The sequence below is a fragment of the Mytilus edulis genome, chromosome 2, assembly GCF_963676685.1.
Source record: "Mytilus edulis chromosome 2, xbMytEdul2.2, whole genome shotgun sequence".
NCBI lineage: Eukaryota > Metazoa > Mollusca > Bivalvia > Mytilida > Mytilidae > Mytilus > Mytilus edulis.
Window position 1 is genome coordinate 34,839,893 of NC_092345.1, and position 19,491 is coordinate 34,859,383.

General features: G+C 33.5%; 1 protein-coding gene across 1 annotated transcript in view; it reads left to right on the forward strand.

Annotated features, from left to right (window-relative positions):
* Positions 1–1,689: 1,689 nt before the first annotated feature.
* Positions 1,690–19,491, forward strand: part of LOC139510829 (uncharacterized) — a 193,618-nt gene continuing 175,816 nt past the window's right edge. Inside the window, exons 1-2 of the mRNA XM_071297365.1 lie at positions 1,690–1,964; positions 14,111–19,452. Of these exons, the coding sequence (XP_071153466.1) occupies positions 14,118–19,452 (5,335 nt within the window). The 5' untranslated portion in view covers positions 1,690–1,964; positions 14,111–14,117. The remainder of the gene's footprint in view (positions 1,965–14,110; positions 19,453–19,491) is intronic.

Consider the following 19,491-nt stretch of genomic DNA (forward strand, 5'->3'; position numbering starts at 1 on the left):
CTTTCTCGTTAAAGGTTTTTTCTCTCTTTTCAGTTTTTTGTTTTTGTTTTATATTGTTTGTTTGTTTGATATATTATCGCTTGAGCATCTGACTTGATGAGCTAATGATAAAACAGCGGTGTTAATACCCATCCTAAAAACAAATTACCGGTACTGCATTTAATGTAATACTCGTTCTAAAAATCTGCTGTGTTGGTGCATTATTTGCAATTGTTGCAGTTATATTAACAGGTCTTTTTTTATCATTTTCATCTCTGCGTATCTCCTTGATAAAACGTGTATCCTCAATTTAGTATGAAATTCAAAACAGTGTAGCTGTGGCCATTGATTGACCCATCAAAATCATCCATTGACTGGGACAATTTACGTGAACGTTTGTCTGTAACAACCACTGTTCATGACGTACCTACGATAGACATTTAAACTGTGGGGTCACCAAAGGTTTCTTAACGCCTTTAATTATAAAATAATTCGAAAAATTAATCAGGAATAAACTTTGTGTTTTGATTTATATAATTGATATAAATCAAAATATCGTGTTATTTCTGATTAATTTTTCGAATTACTTTATTTAGGTTTTGAGAACCTTTGGTGACCCCATAGTTTAAGTTTCTTTAAAAAGTACATAGTGAGCATTGGTCGTTACATACAAACGTTCACCTAAATTGTCCCAGTCAATGAATGATTTTAATGTGTCAATCAATGGCCACAGCTACACTGTTTTGAATTTCATACTATGCTGAAGATACTGTTTCAATCAATAGCAATATAGCATATTATAACTGCAGTTTATTTATACATTTCGAACTTGTGCTGCACGTCTATATACATTATGAGAGCCGTGGAGTAGTGGTTAGTGCATCGGACTACTAACACAAAGGTTTCTGGTTCGATTCCCGTTCCGGGATGAAAATTTCAGGGACTGATTTTCGACTCCCCCTTGACACCATTGGCGAGTATGGTCTTGAGGAAACGATGATAGTCCGTCGGAAGGGACGATAAATGGCTGACCCGTGTTAAGAGAGAGCCATATCTCTTGCACGTTAAAGACACCCTTGTAGAATTCTAAAAAGAGTAAGCTAATGCCGCTACAAGGCAGCACTCGCACCCGCAAAGTGGAAAGGGATTAATATAAGTTGCAAAACTTATTTCCCAATCCACTAAAGATAAATATGTTTAAACTTCATTATATATGTTCCATGCAGTTTGTGCAAAGTCCAAGGAACAGATTTCTAAAAAAAAATTGCTGTTCCAACGCCGTTATTAATATTATTATAGATTGCCTGGATTTCCCATAAAATAATTTTTGTCCTGAACATACAAAATAACGTAACGTGACCTACAGTATTACGTTCAACCAGACACGAGTCAATCAATGAAATTCTAAATAAACTGTAAATACGTTTTTACGGTTGAATTGTCTTCGATTTGTAAATAAGATATCCATTTCTATTCTTTTATATCAATGTATATTTGCAATGGTCCCATATAAATAATGTGAACAGTACTTCTCATATTGGATATTTAATAACATTGCAAACTTGTTTGACAAGAATTATGTAAAAGTCCGATAAAGAGATCTGGAAGAATCCATTCCCTTCGTACTCTATTGTTGTTATTCATAGTTATAAAATTCGGTAAACAATTAATGTTTAGACTATAATGCCATTCCGGGTAGAATTATTTATTTTCGTTTTACCTGAGTAGTCATTTGTACATCAAATAGATTTTCGAAAAATTATTTTCTATTTATGAAAAGGGTAGAGAATCCCGAAGTGTACATTCGTTTGGAAATAACTGGGTGGGTCATAACCATGAATCGGTATTAAAAAATCCGTCGATTTTCATGTTTTGTGATTTTTTTCGAATTGGATAAACTTTTATCATTTTGGATAATTGTGTTACTTACTTTGGGATATAAGTAAATTTTCGAAACGGATTAATTTATAATTAATTCTATTTAGGTAAGTTTATTTTCAAGTTTTAATTACACATGGACGCTTTATGCATCTGTCAAAAAAAAATATGAAAAGCCAGTCTCAAAATTAAAATCTTTGAATTAAAATTAAAAAAAAATTACATAAATATATAAATATTTAAAATGAAAATTAATGCACTTGTTTAAGCCGATATTTGGAAACTGAATAGCGAATTATTACAAACGCATTGTTATTCATTTTTTAATTTTAACTTGAAAAGGCGCTTGTATGATATAAAAACTTAATTTTAAAATAGAGATGACTATCTGAGAATTGCTGTTGCTGAGAATGCAAAACAGAAAAGAAAAATTACGTTGTACAAACATTTGCCCATAAGCTCTCTTGTAGATTGAATTATTAAGTTTAGCCTAACACGTAAGAGTAGTTGCTGCAAACACAGGACTTTGAAACTATAAAATAGCATTATGGATTATAAGTTGTATTCATTTGTACTTTTATAACTTCCGCACCTAAGGAAGAAATTGAAAATCATCTAAGTAGCAATAAAACATTTAAAGCATAGGGATTTTAAATATTTCTTTTAGATAATATGTTATTATATTAAAGGTGTTTAAAAAAAATCACAAATGCGTTGAAACGTGTGACTACTAGACTGAAAGCAATTATGGACGAGATACACGTAATTGAAAATTTAATATTTTTTAACACGTCCATCAATAGATAATCCCTTTTCATTGAAATCTTAAATGCTAGATAATTCCTATTAATAAGGGTTATTGTGTAATAATAAAGAAGGAGATAGATCATAAACTGTAGCTTCATTAACTTTTTTTTTAAAAGTCATGACTGGAAAAGTGTTGATAATAAGTCTTAATGGCGTAATGAACTTAATTCGAACATGACTTGACCTATGATTTTTTTTTCTCATTTATTAATGAATATTAAGGTAACTTAAAACATAGATTTTTCTTCCCTATTAATTATCTGATCAGTTATATATGCAAATTATGTGTATATTATCCCATCTCTGTAACTATGTAATTTGCTTAATGTCTATTTGTCTAACAATTCAACGGGTGAATTTTACGTATAAGCTGGGGTATATATGTTCCTGGTATAAGTATGCTTTTGCAGATTCAAATTGTTTAAGGCAATTGGTGATACATTATGAAAGTTATTATAAGTGTTCGCATTATTACGTTTTTTGGTGTGTTTTTTTCTACCAAATAGTTTCAAGTATAAACCACGGTCCGAAACAAATACTTGTACCATTTTGTTTGTTTGTTCGTTATAGATCTGTTTAAATAAATAAGGAGATGTGGTAGGATTGACAATAAGACACCTACCTATCAAAGACAAAAAGACAAATATGTTTTGTTAAGAAATTATTAAATCTGTTAAATCGATAAGATGTCGCACGGTGTCGTTCATCAGATTAAGACAACCACTGATAGGTATCTGTCAGCAAGTTTTTTTCTCCAGCAAACTCATAACTAACCTTTTCCTATTTCAGCGACTTTTTAAAATAACTCAATTGTGATGAGCGTCTCTTAATTTGTTTATACAAAACTTTAAATTGTTCGATATCACATGAAAATCTTAAAAGGAAATGTGATCAGTTTCAATGAATGGCTGCTTGGCATGTAAAATAGTTATGGCTGATTATTCTTTCTAAACTAAACAGCATTTTCATGCAGCAAGTTGTAAACTGATCTACAACTTAACATTTGGTTGAATGATTTTTTAAGGTGTTGTCGGGTGGGGTTTAAATAAAGCAACTGCTTTTTTTTACCACCTGTGATAATTTTGTTCCTTCTAGCGTTAAACTAAATAAGTTTCAAATAAAAATTTTAAGTGAAGAGGCCGGTCACTAAAAATACTTTTAAAATACGCTTTAAAAATAATCTATCAAATCGAAAAAAAAACATACAACAGTATTTTCACGAAGGAAGGTCCGATTCAAAAATCGTCCATAGTTTAATGAATGAAAAGGTCTATAGAAACGTCCGTGAGAACCCCACATTCCAAGACAACAATAAGACCATTTAAAGACACGACGTAAAGTTTAAATAACCTTAAAAGCGTATCAATCCCTTTTAATTTTGTATGGGAGTTTTACTTTATAATAATAGTTTTAAGATTATGTAAATAACAAAAGAGTAGCCGTGTAGGCATATACATTTGACCACAGGTTCCATTCTTAATGGTTCTAATTATTGGTTTATATGAATGATATCATCAATACATGTCTATAATAAAAACAACACGTAAAACACAATTACATGTGGCGTTACTCTCTCTAAGATATGGTTACCTTCCTCACGTGCTCGGTATTTATTTTGAAAAAATAGCAACAAACAAAAAAATGATGAACAGATTAATTTCAAAGAAATATACGTAAATGTTATGTATATTGTTCATGACTAATACTTATTTGAACTGGTACAGTGAATTTTGTTTAAAATGAAACAACTATGTTGGAGGAGGCTAATGAAATATGCGTAACACATTGGATGGGGTTTACGATTTTTTGTTTGATTTAAGAATATTCTGTTGTTGAAGTAAGGCAAGTTTGGCAATGTCCATTGGCCAATGTTAGAGAGATATCAAGGACGATGCCTAGTCATGAACATAATCTTTATCTTTTCAATAACTTTGTTTGTCTTTTTCATTTAGACATTCAAGTATGAAGCTGGTGGATTCAATAACTTTCTCGTCCCCTTCTCGCTGCTGGGTCCTACTCAGTGTTCAATTTTATATTTGAAACGTAACTTTATCAAAATGATGTTTCTTTGAGCGAAATTGTCTTGTAAAGTCAAAGGTTTTGTTGATTTTATACGATAATCGATGGTTATACTAGCCGACTGTTATATTTAGGTAATTTATTGCATGTGCAGGTGTTACATAAATTGAGTTTTCCGTTTTACAATTGAAATTTAAGTAGGTGGTAAAAAGTTTGAAATGTAAAGTAGCTTATGAAAGAACTGCTAGTATTTGGAAATTTACAACATAACCAATTCCTTCTTTCACATTGTTTGTATCAAACAGGAGATAGATAGCTTGCTTTGTTAATACATCTTGTAATAATTTGCCACGGACATTTTTTTAGGTCTTTTGATAGGCATTACTGATAGTGAAGGAAATACTTTTTTTTTCCCGAATTGTATTAACTTTCTACAATTTTCAAATGCTTTAGAACAGTGAATGATACGTTTTTGAAAGCAGAATGATAGAGTGATTAAATAATTACTATGTTGGCTACTTGATTCTTATCCCTCTACTCCAGAATTTATTTGTGGTCAATTCTGGTTGCCTATTTTGGAAAATTGTTTCTACACTATAGTCATTGTATCCTTGAGCTGGGGTTCGAACATATGACTCCCCGCTACCACGAGATCACACTGAGAGGCGGTCTAACGAGAGATGTTGTTGTATGGCTTCTTCGTATGGGAATCTGTTATAATTGTTTCGTTCCGGATGTTATTTGAAGTGTCAAGGAAGTTATTTTTGTCCACTGATGCTTCATGTGTAAATTTAATAAATGTTGGAAAGAGCAACAGTGTTCAAGAAATTTATTCAGGTGATCTAGGGAGTCAGCCCATCTAAAAAAATCATTATCATCAATAAATCGACAATGATAAGGCAGGTATTCATAACTAGCCAAGGTTTTCATGTTAGTCTAAGTATTTGGCATATGACTATGCCGTTAGGTTCCCACACTAGTGTCGTCTAGCTGTAGATAGCGTTTATCATTAAAAGAAAAGTTGTTGTTCTCCAGCACTAGTTTCAGAAGTGCAACATACATGGGACTCGTTTGGATGAGTTGTCTCTCTATCGGATTGTTCCTTACCTATTCACAAGCTACTATTGTTTTGTCTTGAGGAATATTTGATTCATACCATGTTCACCGCAAAAGTTTGTTCTCTCCATACCGGGATTTGTACTCCTTGGATATTGAGACAACACCGCTTGCACTTTGTCCAGCACTCTAGACCACACGGCTACCTATACTAAACGAATGATTCAGCTTTTGGTGCCCTAGTAATATACATATAATATTCCAATGAATATGTTAATATTCTGAGTGTTCTATGTGACCAGAACTATCCGTAACAAGAAACGGTATCATATACACAGATACTTACCTTTGGAATTTGTTTTCTATACTCGTAGCGTTTACACTCTTTTAAATTTAAAATGGGATGATAAATCAAATATGGTGTGTGTCCTATATACATCAAAGAACATTATACTGTTTGAGACTGAAAACATTTTTTGAACAATTAGTATTTTACATTTTGCTGGTTGGTTGTTTTCTAAGTAAATATATTGATGATGAAAAGTAATAATATACAAACAAGATGAAATAATAAATAATAAATATCGATTAATATTTCAGTTATTTATGAAAATAAATGCCCTCCCCCCCCCCCCCCCCCCCCACACACCCACAGTGTCAATCTTTATTTCAAAATGCAATAATACAACTGTTAAATAGATAAAACATTCTTGAGATAGCAACCCTCTTTCAAACCTAATAGGTATCAGGTCGTCTGTAAAGGGCGATATTATACAGACAGGAAAACTTTACAAACCTGAAGATTTATGCAACCGTACTGATAAAAGATATATATAAATACAAAACAATATGACATAATATCGGATGACCATTTATAAGGGAATACAAAAGATACTCATATTGTATCATTTCCTCTTGAACAAAGATCGACCATGACGAATGCTGTGTATTGTGCCGAAATATTTGCAAACGTCTTTGATTACGATATTATTAGTACTGACTGTATAATATCAGTACAATAGCACCAAGTTATATTGCAGCATACCAAGGACACTTAAGCAAGGTCATTTCCAAAATCAATAAGTTTACAAAAGTAAATAAAATTGTTTTAAAGATAATTTTCAGCCTTGTATAGTTTTTACCGGGGTTCTTTGACGTATCACACGACAGTCTCCCACATGGAGCATTGGATTCAACATACCATTTATCAAACTTCCACTGAAAAGTATCTGTCTATATGGAAATGGAACACTTTAAATCGATCCTAGTCACGGAAACTTCGAGTAATATAAGACACAGGATTATATTAGCATGATATATCGTATTTAAAGTTCACATTGAAAATTGTAACCGTTTAAACAATGTACCAAAACCCTTTTATAGAGTTCATACATCTTTCGAATCTTTTTAAATTTTTCGTAACATTTAGAACATATGTAAAATGATTTGTTTTATTTTAAAATCATCCCTATATATATACGTATTAATAACACAGTATGCCGCGAAGGGATCGTATTATTACAAAATTTTGCGGAGAAACGTCACAATCATAATTAGCTATTTCATTATAATTATCTAATCTGCAATTGGATACTAAAAAATGTCAAAAGAGATAATAACATTGAAATACTCAAATGATTTTGAGATTAAATATGAAATAACACCTTTTTTGTTGATTATACGGAAACAAATCACATATTTGTAAAGACTCGATACTAATCTTATGTAAAACCAAGTCATATATATGCACCGTTTTATTTGATTTTAAAAAGTATTTAAAAATCGGAAGCCACATATTTAAGTAGATTAAATCACATCCAAACACAGATGAAAAGAGCTTGAACAAACACTTTCAATTGGATTAAAGTCAATGTACTTTTAAAATCGACAAAAGATATACAACAAAAATCTAAGCGACTGTAAAGTCCACTTTAAACAAGCCAACCTACGGAAAGCTGTTTCTAGGTGTTTTTCTTATTCTATAAGCGTTCAATCTCTTTGTTTCTATGGTTTTTATTGACATATTTATGGACGCTATTGAAACAAAGGATTCGGCAATGACTTTAAGGAAAGAAAAAAAAAGACGAAATCCTCGATTTTAACCAGTAAACTTTAATATAATCTTTATCCTCTCTAACTGTAGTGCAAGGAATTTATCAACGCATAGCTAAATGTATGCATATATACAAAAGGAAAGTTGAAACTTAAGAATACGAATGGAATTAATGAAAAAATAAACGAGTAAACAAAAAATTGTTTTAAATACTTTTAGTAAACCATACAATTTTCATATAAAACTCTATAAGTTATAATGTCAAGACACAGTAAGTATTCATAAAATTGGATGAAGGAATGAGAGAGAAGCCGAACGACAAAACAAAACCAAATGCCATTTAGACAACAGAGACAGATTTTGGTTGGGGGCTATTTTTATTATTAGTCGAAAAGTCAATGAAAATTACTTTTTGACTTTTGCATAATCGAAGCGCTATCTGAATTTAATATCTCCAGGAATTTCATTGCCACAATTTTGAAAGTCTAGGATGTATAAATACTTGGGGAGCTGGCTGTATAACCAATAAGAACAAAACAATGTACCCAAATATACCTTTGTATTGCCAGAGAGAGATAGAACTTAAGTTTCGGAGTATTTGGTCAATACTGTTTAAAAAAAAAGACTGTTCTCTAAAGATGGAAAGCATTATACATAATTTAAGCGTTTTATCAAAATTTTGTCTTTGACAATTGAAACTGTATTAAAAGAACCACAATGGTTCACTTTTAAAATTTGTGACTTGGATGGAGAGTTGTCTGTTGTCTCATTGCAGTCACCCAGACCACATCTTCTTATATCTATTTATGATAACAAATTTATTTACCCATAATTTTAATACAATTTGCCTTGCTTTATTAGACTATCTTTATATATTTCTGAATCCGGTGAGGTTATTGAAAATAACAGATAATGATTTAATTAAATTTCTCCAGATGAATGGGAGGAATGATAACTAATCAAACAAAATTCCTATATTTCCTCAATACAAATATTTGTGTCGAAGGATTTCAATATCTTTGTTAAATATCTTATTCCAAAAAAAGGTAAGATAATACTAAATGAAAACATCTCCGTAGAAATTGTAAGAATGGAATGACCTAGACATTTAAATCATGAATGAACAATTATCAATAGTCACTTGAATGGCAAGTTCGCACTTGTAAAATTTTATCAATATTAGTTTAATTACATGCGTTGGTATGCACTAGAACGCGCCTTGATTTGATATAGAAAAAAGTATTCAAAATTTTAATTATCAATTTTCCAATAAGAAATACGTTAGGACATGATAACTAGTGTAAATTAACGAAGGTTTCAAAAAGGATGGACAGGTTGAAAAATAGTAAATTGATTTACAAGAAAAACTTTAGCTATTAAATAATTTTCAAATACCTAACAATTTATTACACATATAATTTATATATATACTTAAAAGCTGATTACAGATAATCGGAGATCATCATATATACTGTGTAATCACCTTTTTTTTTTTGGTCATTGCAATTCTTTTTTTTTATTATCTTATCTTTCATTGCACCCATTACGGTACCCGTTTTCATTTAATATGTTAATATGGGACCACAAACGTTCTTTTACTATCTACCAGGTTCTAACACGTTTCCCATATACACCTATTCCTCTGGAGGTCTCGATGGCTGATTGGTCTACGTAGTTCAGTTACAGCAATCCTAGCCTGCCATCATTAAAGCATTACAGTTGTGAGTCGAACCCTGCATGCTCGCGTCAGATGAGTTCGACTCCAATCTTGATTGACTTGGATTGCTAGGTTTTTTGCCAAAGGTACGAGGTTCTTTGTATGTACTCAGACTTTTTTTTCAAAAAAAAACTACCTGCAATGATATACCCATACCTATCTCATCCATTATTTTCCCCTCCGTTTATCTTATAAAATAATCTGATGTCATTCCATATGGATGAGATATAGAATGTCACTCAGCGAAATTATATATATGCTTAGTATACGTTAGATCTTTTAAAAGGACCTTAGATATTGGTATACAATTACTCTATGTAGACTGTGACACTCGCAGTCTCCCCCCCCCCCCCCCCCCCCAATGTCGTACTAACACTAGTTTAGTTTTTTTTTTTTTTTTTAAACATTTGACACAAAACAACCCAGATTCTAGACCGAAAGATATCGTCTCTGTGGTTAACAATTGAAGCGGTTCCCTTCATCCATATCTTTTCGTTCGTCGTTCTATCTTTTTCAAGTTTTCAAGTCATATCTTTTTATTTGAATTGCTTAAATATTTGTTTTCACATTGGGATTCGTATAATTTATCGTCTGGTTCATTGATTAATTTTTTGTTTTAAAAAAAGATCCCCTCCCCCAAAATGTACAAAAAAAACCCAACATAAACAAAACAACAATCTACAGAAGAAACAAAACCACAAGTATTTTTCAGACTACTTGTCATAACTATAATGGGTTTAAATAAATGATTAGATGCAACTACTATCACATGGATTTATAACGCATAGTTAACAATAAGAACATTTGAAGTGTTGTTGGTTATCGTGTCTTTTTAAAAGGTTTCTTTGCTACTTCGATTGTATGATTTAAAATAAAACACGTTTATTTGAAAATTAAAAATCAATAAAAAAACATATGGTCTTGCTAATCAACTATAACGATGTAATCTAAATGCTCCATGTTAAGAAATCAATACACTGCTACCTACAGTGGCGGATCCAGAATTAACATAAGCGGGGGCCCACTGGCAGCCTACGAAGTGCCCCCTCCGTTCATACATCAGTGATTCCCTATGACGTTGCGCACGATATTGGTGTCTCTTTGGAACTTGGGTTATATGGCGGGTTATTCAAATTCAAGCTCTTATCCCTTACAATAAATACCAATGTTCTGCATATCATTCGAAAGGAAATAAATCATAGAAATCAATAACATAGGTGATTTTGTGCTTTTTCTATTTTCGATGCCGATAACGTCATTTTTAGGGTGTCCCGCTGTTACAATTTTGTTTTATGTGAGGATTCTAAATCTCAGTGCAGATTTATTAGTAAGAAGTATGTTTTAAAATTTTACAACCGTATTGTATACATTTAACACTAAATGAAGTTATAAACATTTTTAACTGTAAGAGAAAGAAGATCGTTAGAAGAGTTTAAATAAAAAAGAGAAAAAATGTCCCAATTAGCTGCTCAACCCGCACAAAAACCTTCTGTCTTCATTTTCATAAGATATAACGGACGAAAATGGATTTTTATCATATCAGAAGAAGCTATCTGAATTCATCATTTTGAGAAAAAAAAAGAGAATAGCTCTCCGACACATATGAAGGGTGGCACACAAACATGTAGCATCTAGCTCCAAGGTATTAATATACAAACTCATTCGAGAGAAAGAAAAAAATCAATCTGATGTGTGGAAATTCTTAATTTTTGTGTAAAGAAGATCTATTTTATCCTCGCAGAACGCCATTAAACATAGCCTGAATATTGATTTTTACATCGCGATGTCCGTGAGGACATTCCGATGTATTGTTGCCACAGAGATTTGACTTTCGATTTTGACTGGTAACCAATCTTATAAATAAGCGGATATTATCGAGTGCAAACTAACATTGCTTATCGCTTGATATGAAGTCATTTCTCCAATGAATACTCAAAAATATTTTTTTAGAACAAAAATTAATAATACGAAAATAGTTTGTCGTTAGAAATATTTATATACATTAATATCTATGCACACGTACAGAAAAAAAATCTATTAACACATGCGAGAGAGTATTACAAGGACGTTTTGTTGGAAAATATGAATGCCTACTCAAATCTAATCTATTGGAAAAATCGAATTGTTATAGAAGAGTGTCCACCATGCACTTGCACTGTATTCGAAAAGTAAAATAGAATGACATACAAATGGTTAACAAATATACATACATATACAATTATTAATATGATATATAACAACAAATCAGAGTATACAGATTTGTATCACTACAATATAATAATGATAATTGCAGTGATGTTGAATTCTCTGTCATTTATTCATCATCCACGCACGAACGTGCTCAGAAAAAAATATATCTCTGTACATAATCATCACTTTCAGGTATAGAAATGTGATTTTTTTTCTGAGACAAGTGCTTGTGACCATCAACAAGAACTTGCGGTAATCCGATGTTCAGTACTTCAGAACTTTGATTATAGTTGTAAAAAAATTTAAAAACGAAACCAAAAAGATTGAAACCGAAAACATATAAATTATCTGTTTGGAAACGGTTTTAAAAAAATGTCAAAAAATATTAATGTATTTCCGTATATGTTGAAAATGGGAGCGCTGAACTGAAATAATGTATAGTATACAAGAAATGCATTCCTGGTCCATAGTTGATCTCTTGAGAAAATTTTGATCCATGTGATTATGCATGTACATATAACAGTTACTTAAAAATACACATCTGGGCAAATAAATATAATCATATTATTTGGGAAAGAAAGAAAGAGAGAGAATAGCTGTCCGACATATATGATTTCAAAATTGAAATTCGACCTGCTGGTAATCTGTTTGGTAGGTATTGGATATGTAAGAGTTTTCCATACGTTCCCAAATTCTATTTTTAAACATTATATAAAGTATAGATAGCCGACATTTTTTTTGAAGCTTAAGTTTGAGAAAAAAAAATTCAGATGAAAGAATAGCTCGTAAAATATGTGTCCGAAAGCAAAATTAAAACAATACAGAATCACCCGTTCTCATTTTCATAATAAAGTAAGAAGATGCGGCCGTATTATTGCCAACGAGGCAAACTTAAAGACCAGTTAATAATTTCTATAGGTCACTGTATGGCAATCAACAATAAGTTAAACATTTACCTTTTAGTCAGCTATAAAAGGCCCCGAAATGACAAATGTAAGACAACTCAAACGAGAAAACTAACGGCCTGATTTATGTACAAAATGTGTAAATGGCACTGTTTTATAATTACTTGCTTGGTAAAACAACCCTGATTTAAAAATTGTAATCAAAGATAATATTTTCTTTTTAAAAATATGATTTAGACCCCGACCAACTTAATTTAAAACATAGAAAGTTGACAACGGCAGCATAAGAGCACGTACTCTTTTTCAAACTTGATGCACATTTTTCGTTAGGGGTTTTTGAAAATATGTTATTTTTAAGTTTTAACATAAAATCGTAATTGATGTTAAGATTGTGGACTTATTCGATAAAATTAATAATATGAGTTATAATTAAGTAAAAGCCACTGTTTAAGAAAAAAAAAAAGAAAACAAAATTATTATGATTAAAGTGTTGATCAAATAAGATTACGAAAAGAAAAATATCTGGCGACCTATACTACCTACATCTTTCACATTATCATATCAAGAAGCATTTGCATATAAACGTAAATTGAGGGAGAGAAATTACCAAATTAAAACATACATATAAATATAAACGTGTAATTGGGAAAAAGAGACAGAAACAATAAACTAAATATTAACAATTTTACTAGCCAAGACTGGAGACGTCTTCTGACAGAGAGAACATTGCTAAAATTTAAGAAATAGAAGAAACTGGTAATACACAAATAGTGAAAAAAAAGAAAATAAGACATCGAAGGTTATAAGCAAAGACTGCCATGATATGTTGGAAGCACGTTCGTCCTAAGATTAAAGAGGTAGACTCAGATTTTTCCTGCATTTGTTTCATTCATATAATCAAACTAATTTTAAAGTTTCGAAACATTTCACATGAGTAGAATATAAGGTTAGGTACGTTTGAAACTTTCCGTGGTACAACGTCAAAATCGTCGTTTTATTGGGAACGTTGTGTAACGCTGAGTGACACCAATACCGTGCGTAACGTCTATATAATCAACCAAATCCCCCCCCCCCGAAAATAGGGGGCCCGGGCCCCCTGCCCCCTAAATCCGCCTCTAACCTGCATTTGGACAAGATTTATAAAATAAAAAAAAGAAAGGATGTGATTATCAATAAGACAACTATATCCACCAAAGGACAATGATGTGAACACCTTCAGGTCATACTACAGCCTTTAACAATGAGCAAAATACATATTTAAATCTTGTAATGGCTCTGCTGACCAAGTTTTTATATCTCAAACCTTTAAAACCTGACAAAAGTAAATGCTGTTTTAATTTAACAAGGGCATTTTGCTCCTTTGTGATAAAAAACAAACATACTTTTAGATGGGAACAGAAACCGAATATATGACCAATAAAAATGGCGAACACAATCATTACCACTTAGATAAACACAACTGATTAAAACCCATCGTATTTAATATTTTCTTCTTATTTTTTTCAGTGCCACAATGTTAAAAATAGGACGACGGATAAAAACTTCGATGGCAGTTAGAATTTTAATAGCGTTACTTTTCTTAGGATCTATTGCTTTATCAACAGCAACGACATCAACGGAGGGAACAACCTTAGAAACTACAACTGAAGGACCTACCTTAGAAACAACAACTGAAGGAACTACCTTAGGAACAACCACAGAAGGAACTACATTAGAAACTACAACTGAAGGAACTACAATAGAAACAACAACTGAGGGAACTACCTTAGAAACTACAACTGAAGGAACTACAATAGAAACAACAACTGAGGGAACTACCTTAGAAACTACAACTGAAGGAACTACAATAGAAACAACAACTGAGGGAACTACCTTAGAAACTACAACTGAAGGAACAACATTAGAAACTACAACTGAAGGAACTACAATAGAAACAACAACTGAGGGAACTACCTTAGAAACAACAACTGAAGGAACTACAATAGAAACAACAACTGAGGGAACTACCTTAGAAACTACAACTGAAGGAACAACATTAGAAACTACAACTGAAGGAACTACAATAGAAACAACATCTGAGGGAACTTCCTTAGAAACTACAACTGAAGGAACTACCTTAGAAACTACAACTGAAGGAACTACCTTAGAAACTACAACAGAGGGAACTACCTTAGAAACTACAACTGAGGGAACTACCTCAGGAAATACCACAGAGGCAACTACATTAGAAACTACAACTGAAGGAACTACCTTAGAAACTACAACTGAAGGAACTACTTTAGAAACTACAACTGAAGGAACTACCTTAGAAACTACAACTGAAGGAACTACAATAGAAACAACAACTGAGGGAACTACCTTAGAAACTACAACTGAGGGAACTACATTAGAAACTACAACTGAAGGAACTACCTTAGACACTACAACTGATGCAACTACATTAGACACTACAACTGAAGGAACTACCTTAGAAACTACAACTGAGGGAACTACCTTAGAAACTACAACTGAAAGAACTACCTTAGAAACTACAACAGAGGGAACTACCTTAGAAACTACAACTGAGGGAACTACCTCAGGAACAACCACAGAGGCAACTACATTAGAAACTACAACTGAAGGAACTACCTTAGAAACTACAACTGACGGAACTACTTTAGAAACTACAACTGAAGGAACTACCTTAGAAACTACAACTGAAGGAACTACCTTAGAAACAACAACTGAGGGAACCACCTTAGAAACTACAACTGAAGGAACTACCTTAGAAACTACAACTGAGGGAACTACCTTAGAAACTACAACTGAAGGAACTACCTTAGAAACTACAACTGAAGGAACTACCTTAGAAACTACAACTGAGGGAACTACCTTAGAAACTACAACTGAGGGAACTACCTTAGAAACTACAACTGAAGTTACTACCTTGGAAACTACAACTGAAGGAACTACCTTGGAAACTACAACTGAGGGAACTACCTTAGAAACTACAACTGAAGGAACAACCTTAGCGACTACATCTGAGGGAACTACCTTAGAAACAACAACTGAAGGAACTACCTTAGAAACTACAACTGAAGGAACTACCTTAGAAACTACAACTGAGGGAACTACCTTAGAAACAACAACTGAAGGAACTACCTTAGAAACTACAACTGAAGGAACTACCTTAGAAACTACAACTGAGGGAACTACATTAGAAACAACAACTGAAGGAACTACCTTAGAAACTACAACTGAAGGAACTACCTTAGAAACTACAACTGAAGGAACTACCTTAGAAACTACAACTGAGGGAACTACCTTAGAAACAACAACTGAAGGAACTACATTGGAGACTACAACTGAGGGAACTACCTTAGAAACTACAACTGAGGGAACTACCATAGAAACAACAACTGAGGGAACTACCTTAGAAACTACAACTGAAGGAACTACCTTAGAAACTACAACTGAGGGATCTACATTAGAAACAACAACTGAAGGAACTACCGTAGAAACTACAACTGAAGGAACTACCTTAGAAACTACAACTGAGGGAACTACATTAGAAACTACAACTGAGGGAACTACCTTAGAAACAACAACTGAAGGAACTACCTTGGAAACTACAACTGAAGGAACTACCTTGGAAACTACAACTGAGGGAACTACCTTTGAAACTACAACTGAAGGAACAACCTTAGCGACTACAACTGAGGGAACTACCTTAGAAACTACAACTGAAGGAACTACTTTAGAAACTACAACTGAGGGAACTACATTAGAAACAACAACTGAAGGAACTACCTTAGAAACTACAACTGAAGGAACTACCTTAGAAACTACAACTGAGGGAACTACATTAGAAACTACAACTGAGGGAACTACCTTAGAAACAACAACTGAAGGAACTACCTTGGAAACTACAACTGAAGGAACTACCTTGGAAACTACAACTGAGGGAACTACCTTTGAAACTACAACTGAAGGAACAACCTTAGCGACTACAACTGAGGGAACTACCTTAGAAACTACAACTGAAGGAACTACTTTAGAAACTACAACTGAGGGAACTACATTAGAAACAACAACTGAAGGAACTACCTTAGAAACTACAACTGAAGGAACTACCTTAGAAACTACAACTGAGGGAACTACCTTAGAAACTACAACTGAAGGAACTACTTTAGAAACTACAACTGAGGGAACTACATTAGAAACAACAACTGAAGGAACTACCTTAGAAACTACAACTGAAGGAACTACCTTAGAAACTACAACTGAGGGAACTACCTTAGAAACTACAACTGAAGGAACTACCTTAGAAACAACAACTGAGGGAACTACCTTAGAAACTACAACTGAGGGAACTACCTTAGAAACTACAACTGAAGGAACTACCTTAGAAACTACAACTGAAGGAACTACATTAGAAACAACAACTGAAAGAACTACCTTAGAAACTACAACTGAAGGAACTACCTTAGAAACTACAACTGAGGGAACTACCTTAGAAACTACAACTGAGGGAACTACCTTAGAAACAACAACTGAAGGAACTACCTTAGAAACTACAACTGAAGGAACTACATTGGAAACTACAACTGAGGGAACTACCTTGGAAACTACAACTAAAGGAACTACCTTAGAAACTACAACTGAAGGAACTACCTTAGAAACTACAACTGAAGGAACTACATTAGAAACTACAACTGAGGGAACTACCTCAGTAACTACAACTGAGGGAACTACCTTAGCAACTACAACTGAGGGAACTACCTTGGAAACAACTACAGAGGGAACTACCTTAGAAACTACAACTGAGGGAACTACAATAGAAACTACAACTGAGGGAACTACCTTAGAAACTACAACTGAGGCAACTACATTAGAAACTACAACTGAAGGAACTACCTTGGAAACAACCACAGAGGGAACTACCTTAGAAACTACAACTGAGGGAACTACCTTAGAAACTACAACTGAGGGAACTACCTTAGCGACTACAACTGAGGGAACTACATTAGAAACTACAACTGAAGGAACTACATTAGAAACTACAACTGAAGGAACTACCTTAGAAACAACCACAGAAGGAACTACCTTAGAAACTACAACTGAAGGAACTACATTAGAAACTACAACTGAGGGAACTACCTTAGAAACTACAACTGAGGGAACTACCTTAGAAACAACAACTGAAGGAACTACCTTGGAAACTACAACTGAAGGAACTACCTTGGAAACTACAACTGAGGGAAATACCTTAGAAACTACAACTGAAGGAACAACCTTAGCGACTACAACTGAGGGAACTACCTTAGAAACTACAACTGAAGGAACTACCTTAGAAACTACAACTGAGGGAACTACATTAGAAACTACAACTGAAGGAACTACCTTAGAAACTACAACTGAAGGAACTACCTTAGAAACTACAACTGAGGGAACTACCTTAGAAACAACAACTGAGGGAACTACCTTAGAAACTACAACTGAAGGAACTACCTTAGAAACTACAACTGAGGGAACTACATTAGGAACTACAACAACTGAAGGAACTACCTTAGAAACTACAACTGAAGGAACTACCTTAGAAACTACAACTGAAGGAACTACCTTAGAAACTACAACTGAGGGAACTACCTTAGAAACAACAACTGAAGGAACTACCTTGGAAACTACAACTGAAGGAACTACCTTGGAAACTACAACTGAGGGAACTACCTTAGAAACTACAACTGAAGGAACAACCTTAGCGACTACAACTGAGGGAACTACCTTAGAAACTACAACTGAAGGAACTACCTTAGAAGCTACAACTGAGGGAACTACATTAGAAACAACAACTGAAGGAACTACCTTAGAAACTACAACTGAAAGAACTACCTTAGAAACTACAACTGAGGGAGCTACCTTAGAAACTACAACTGAAGGAACAACCTTAGAAACTACAACTGAGGGAACTACCTTAGAAACTACAACTGAAGGAACTACCTTAGAAACTACAACAGAGGGAACTACCTTAGAAACTACAACTGAGGGAACTACCTTAGAAACTACAACTGAGGGAACTACCTTAGAAACAACATCTGAGGGAACTACCTTAGAAACAACAACTGAAGGAACTACCTTAGAAACTACAACTGAGGGAACTACCTTAGAAACTACGACTGAGGGAACTACATTAGAAACAACAACTGCAGGAACTACCTTAGAAACTACAACTGCAGGAAGTACATTAGAAACTACAACTGCAGGAACTACCTTAGAAACAACAACTGAGGGAACTTCTTTAGAAACTACAACTGAGGGAAGTACCTTAGAAACTACAACTGAAGGAACTACCTTAGAAACTACAACAGAAGGAACTACCTTAGAAACTACAACTGAAGGAACTACCTTAGAAACTACAACTGAAGGAACCACCTTAGAAACTACAACTGAGGGAACTACCTTAGAAACTACAACTGAGGGAACTACCTTAGAAACAACCACAGAAGGAACTACCTTAGAAACTACAACTGAAGGAACCACCTTAGAAACTACAACTGAGGGAACTACCTTAGAAACTACAACTGAGGGAACTACCTTAGAAACAACCACAGAAGGAACTACCTTAGAAACAACAACTGAGGGAACTACATTAGAAACTACAACTGAGGCTTCAACGATTGAAACTACAACTGAGGCGACTACAACACAGACAACAACATATGAATATACAACAGCTGCAACGACTTTAGAAACCACAAAATCACCAGATATCACAACCCAGCCAGTAACAACAACAACAATGTCAACAACAACTTCTACACAAACAACAACCACAGTACAGACAACATCAGCTGCAGCAAGTGCTTCAGGTATGATATTTTTTTTCTTAATGTAGTACAATACAAAGA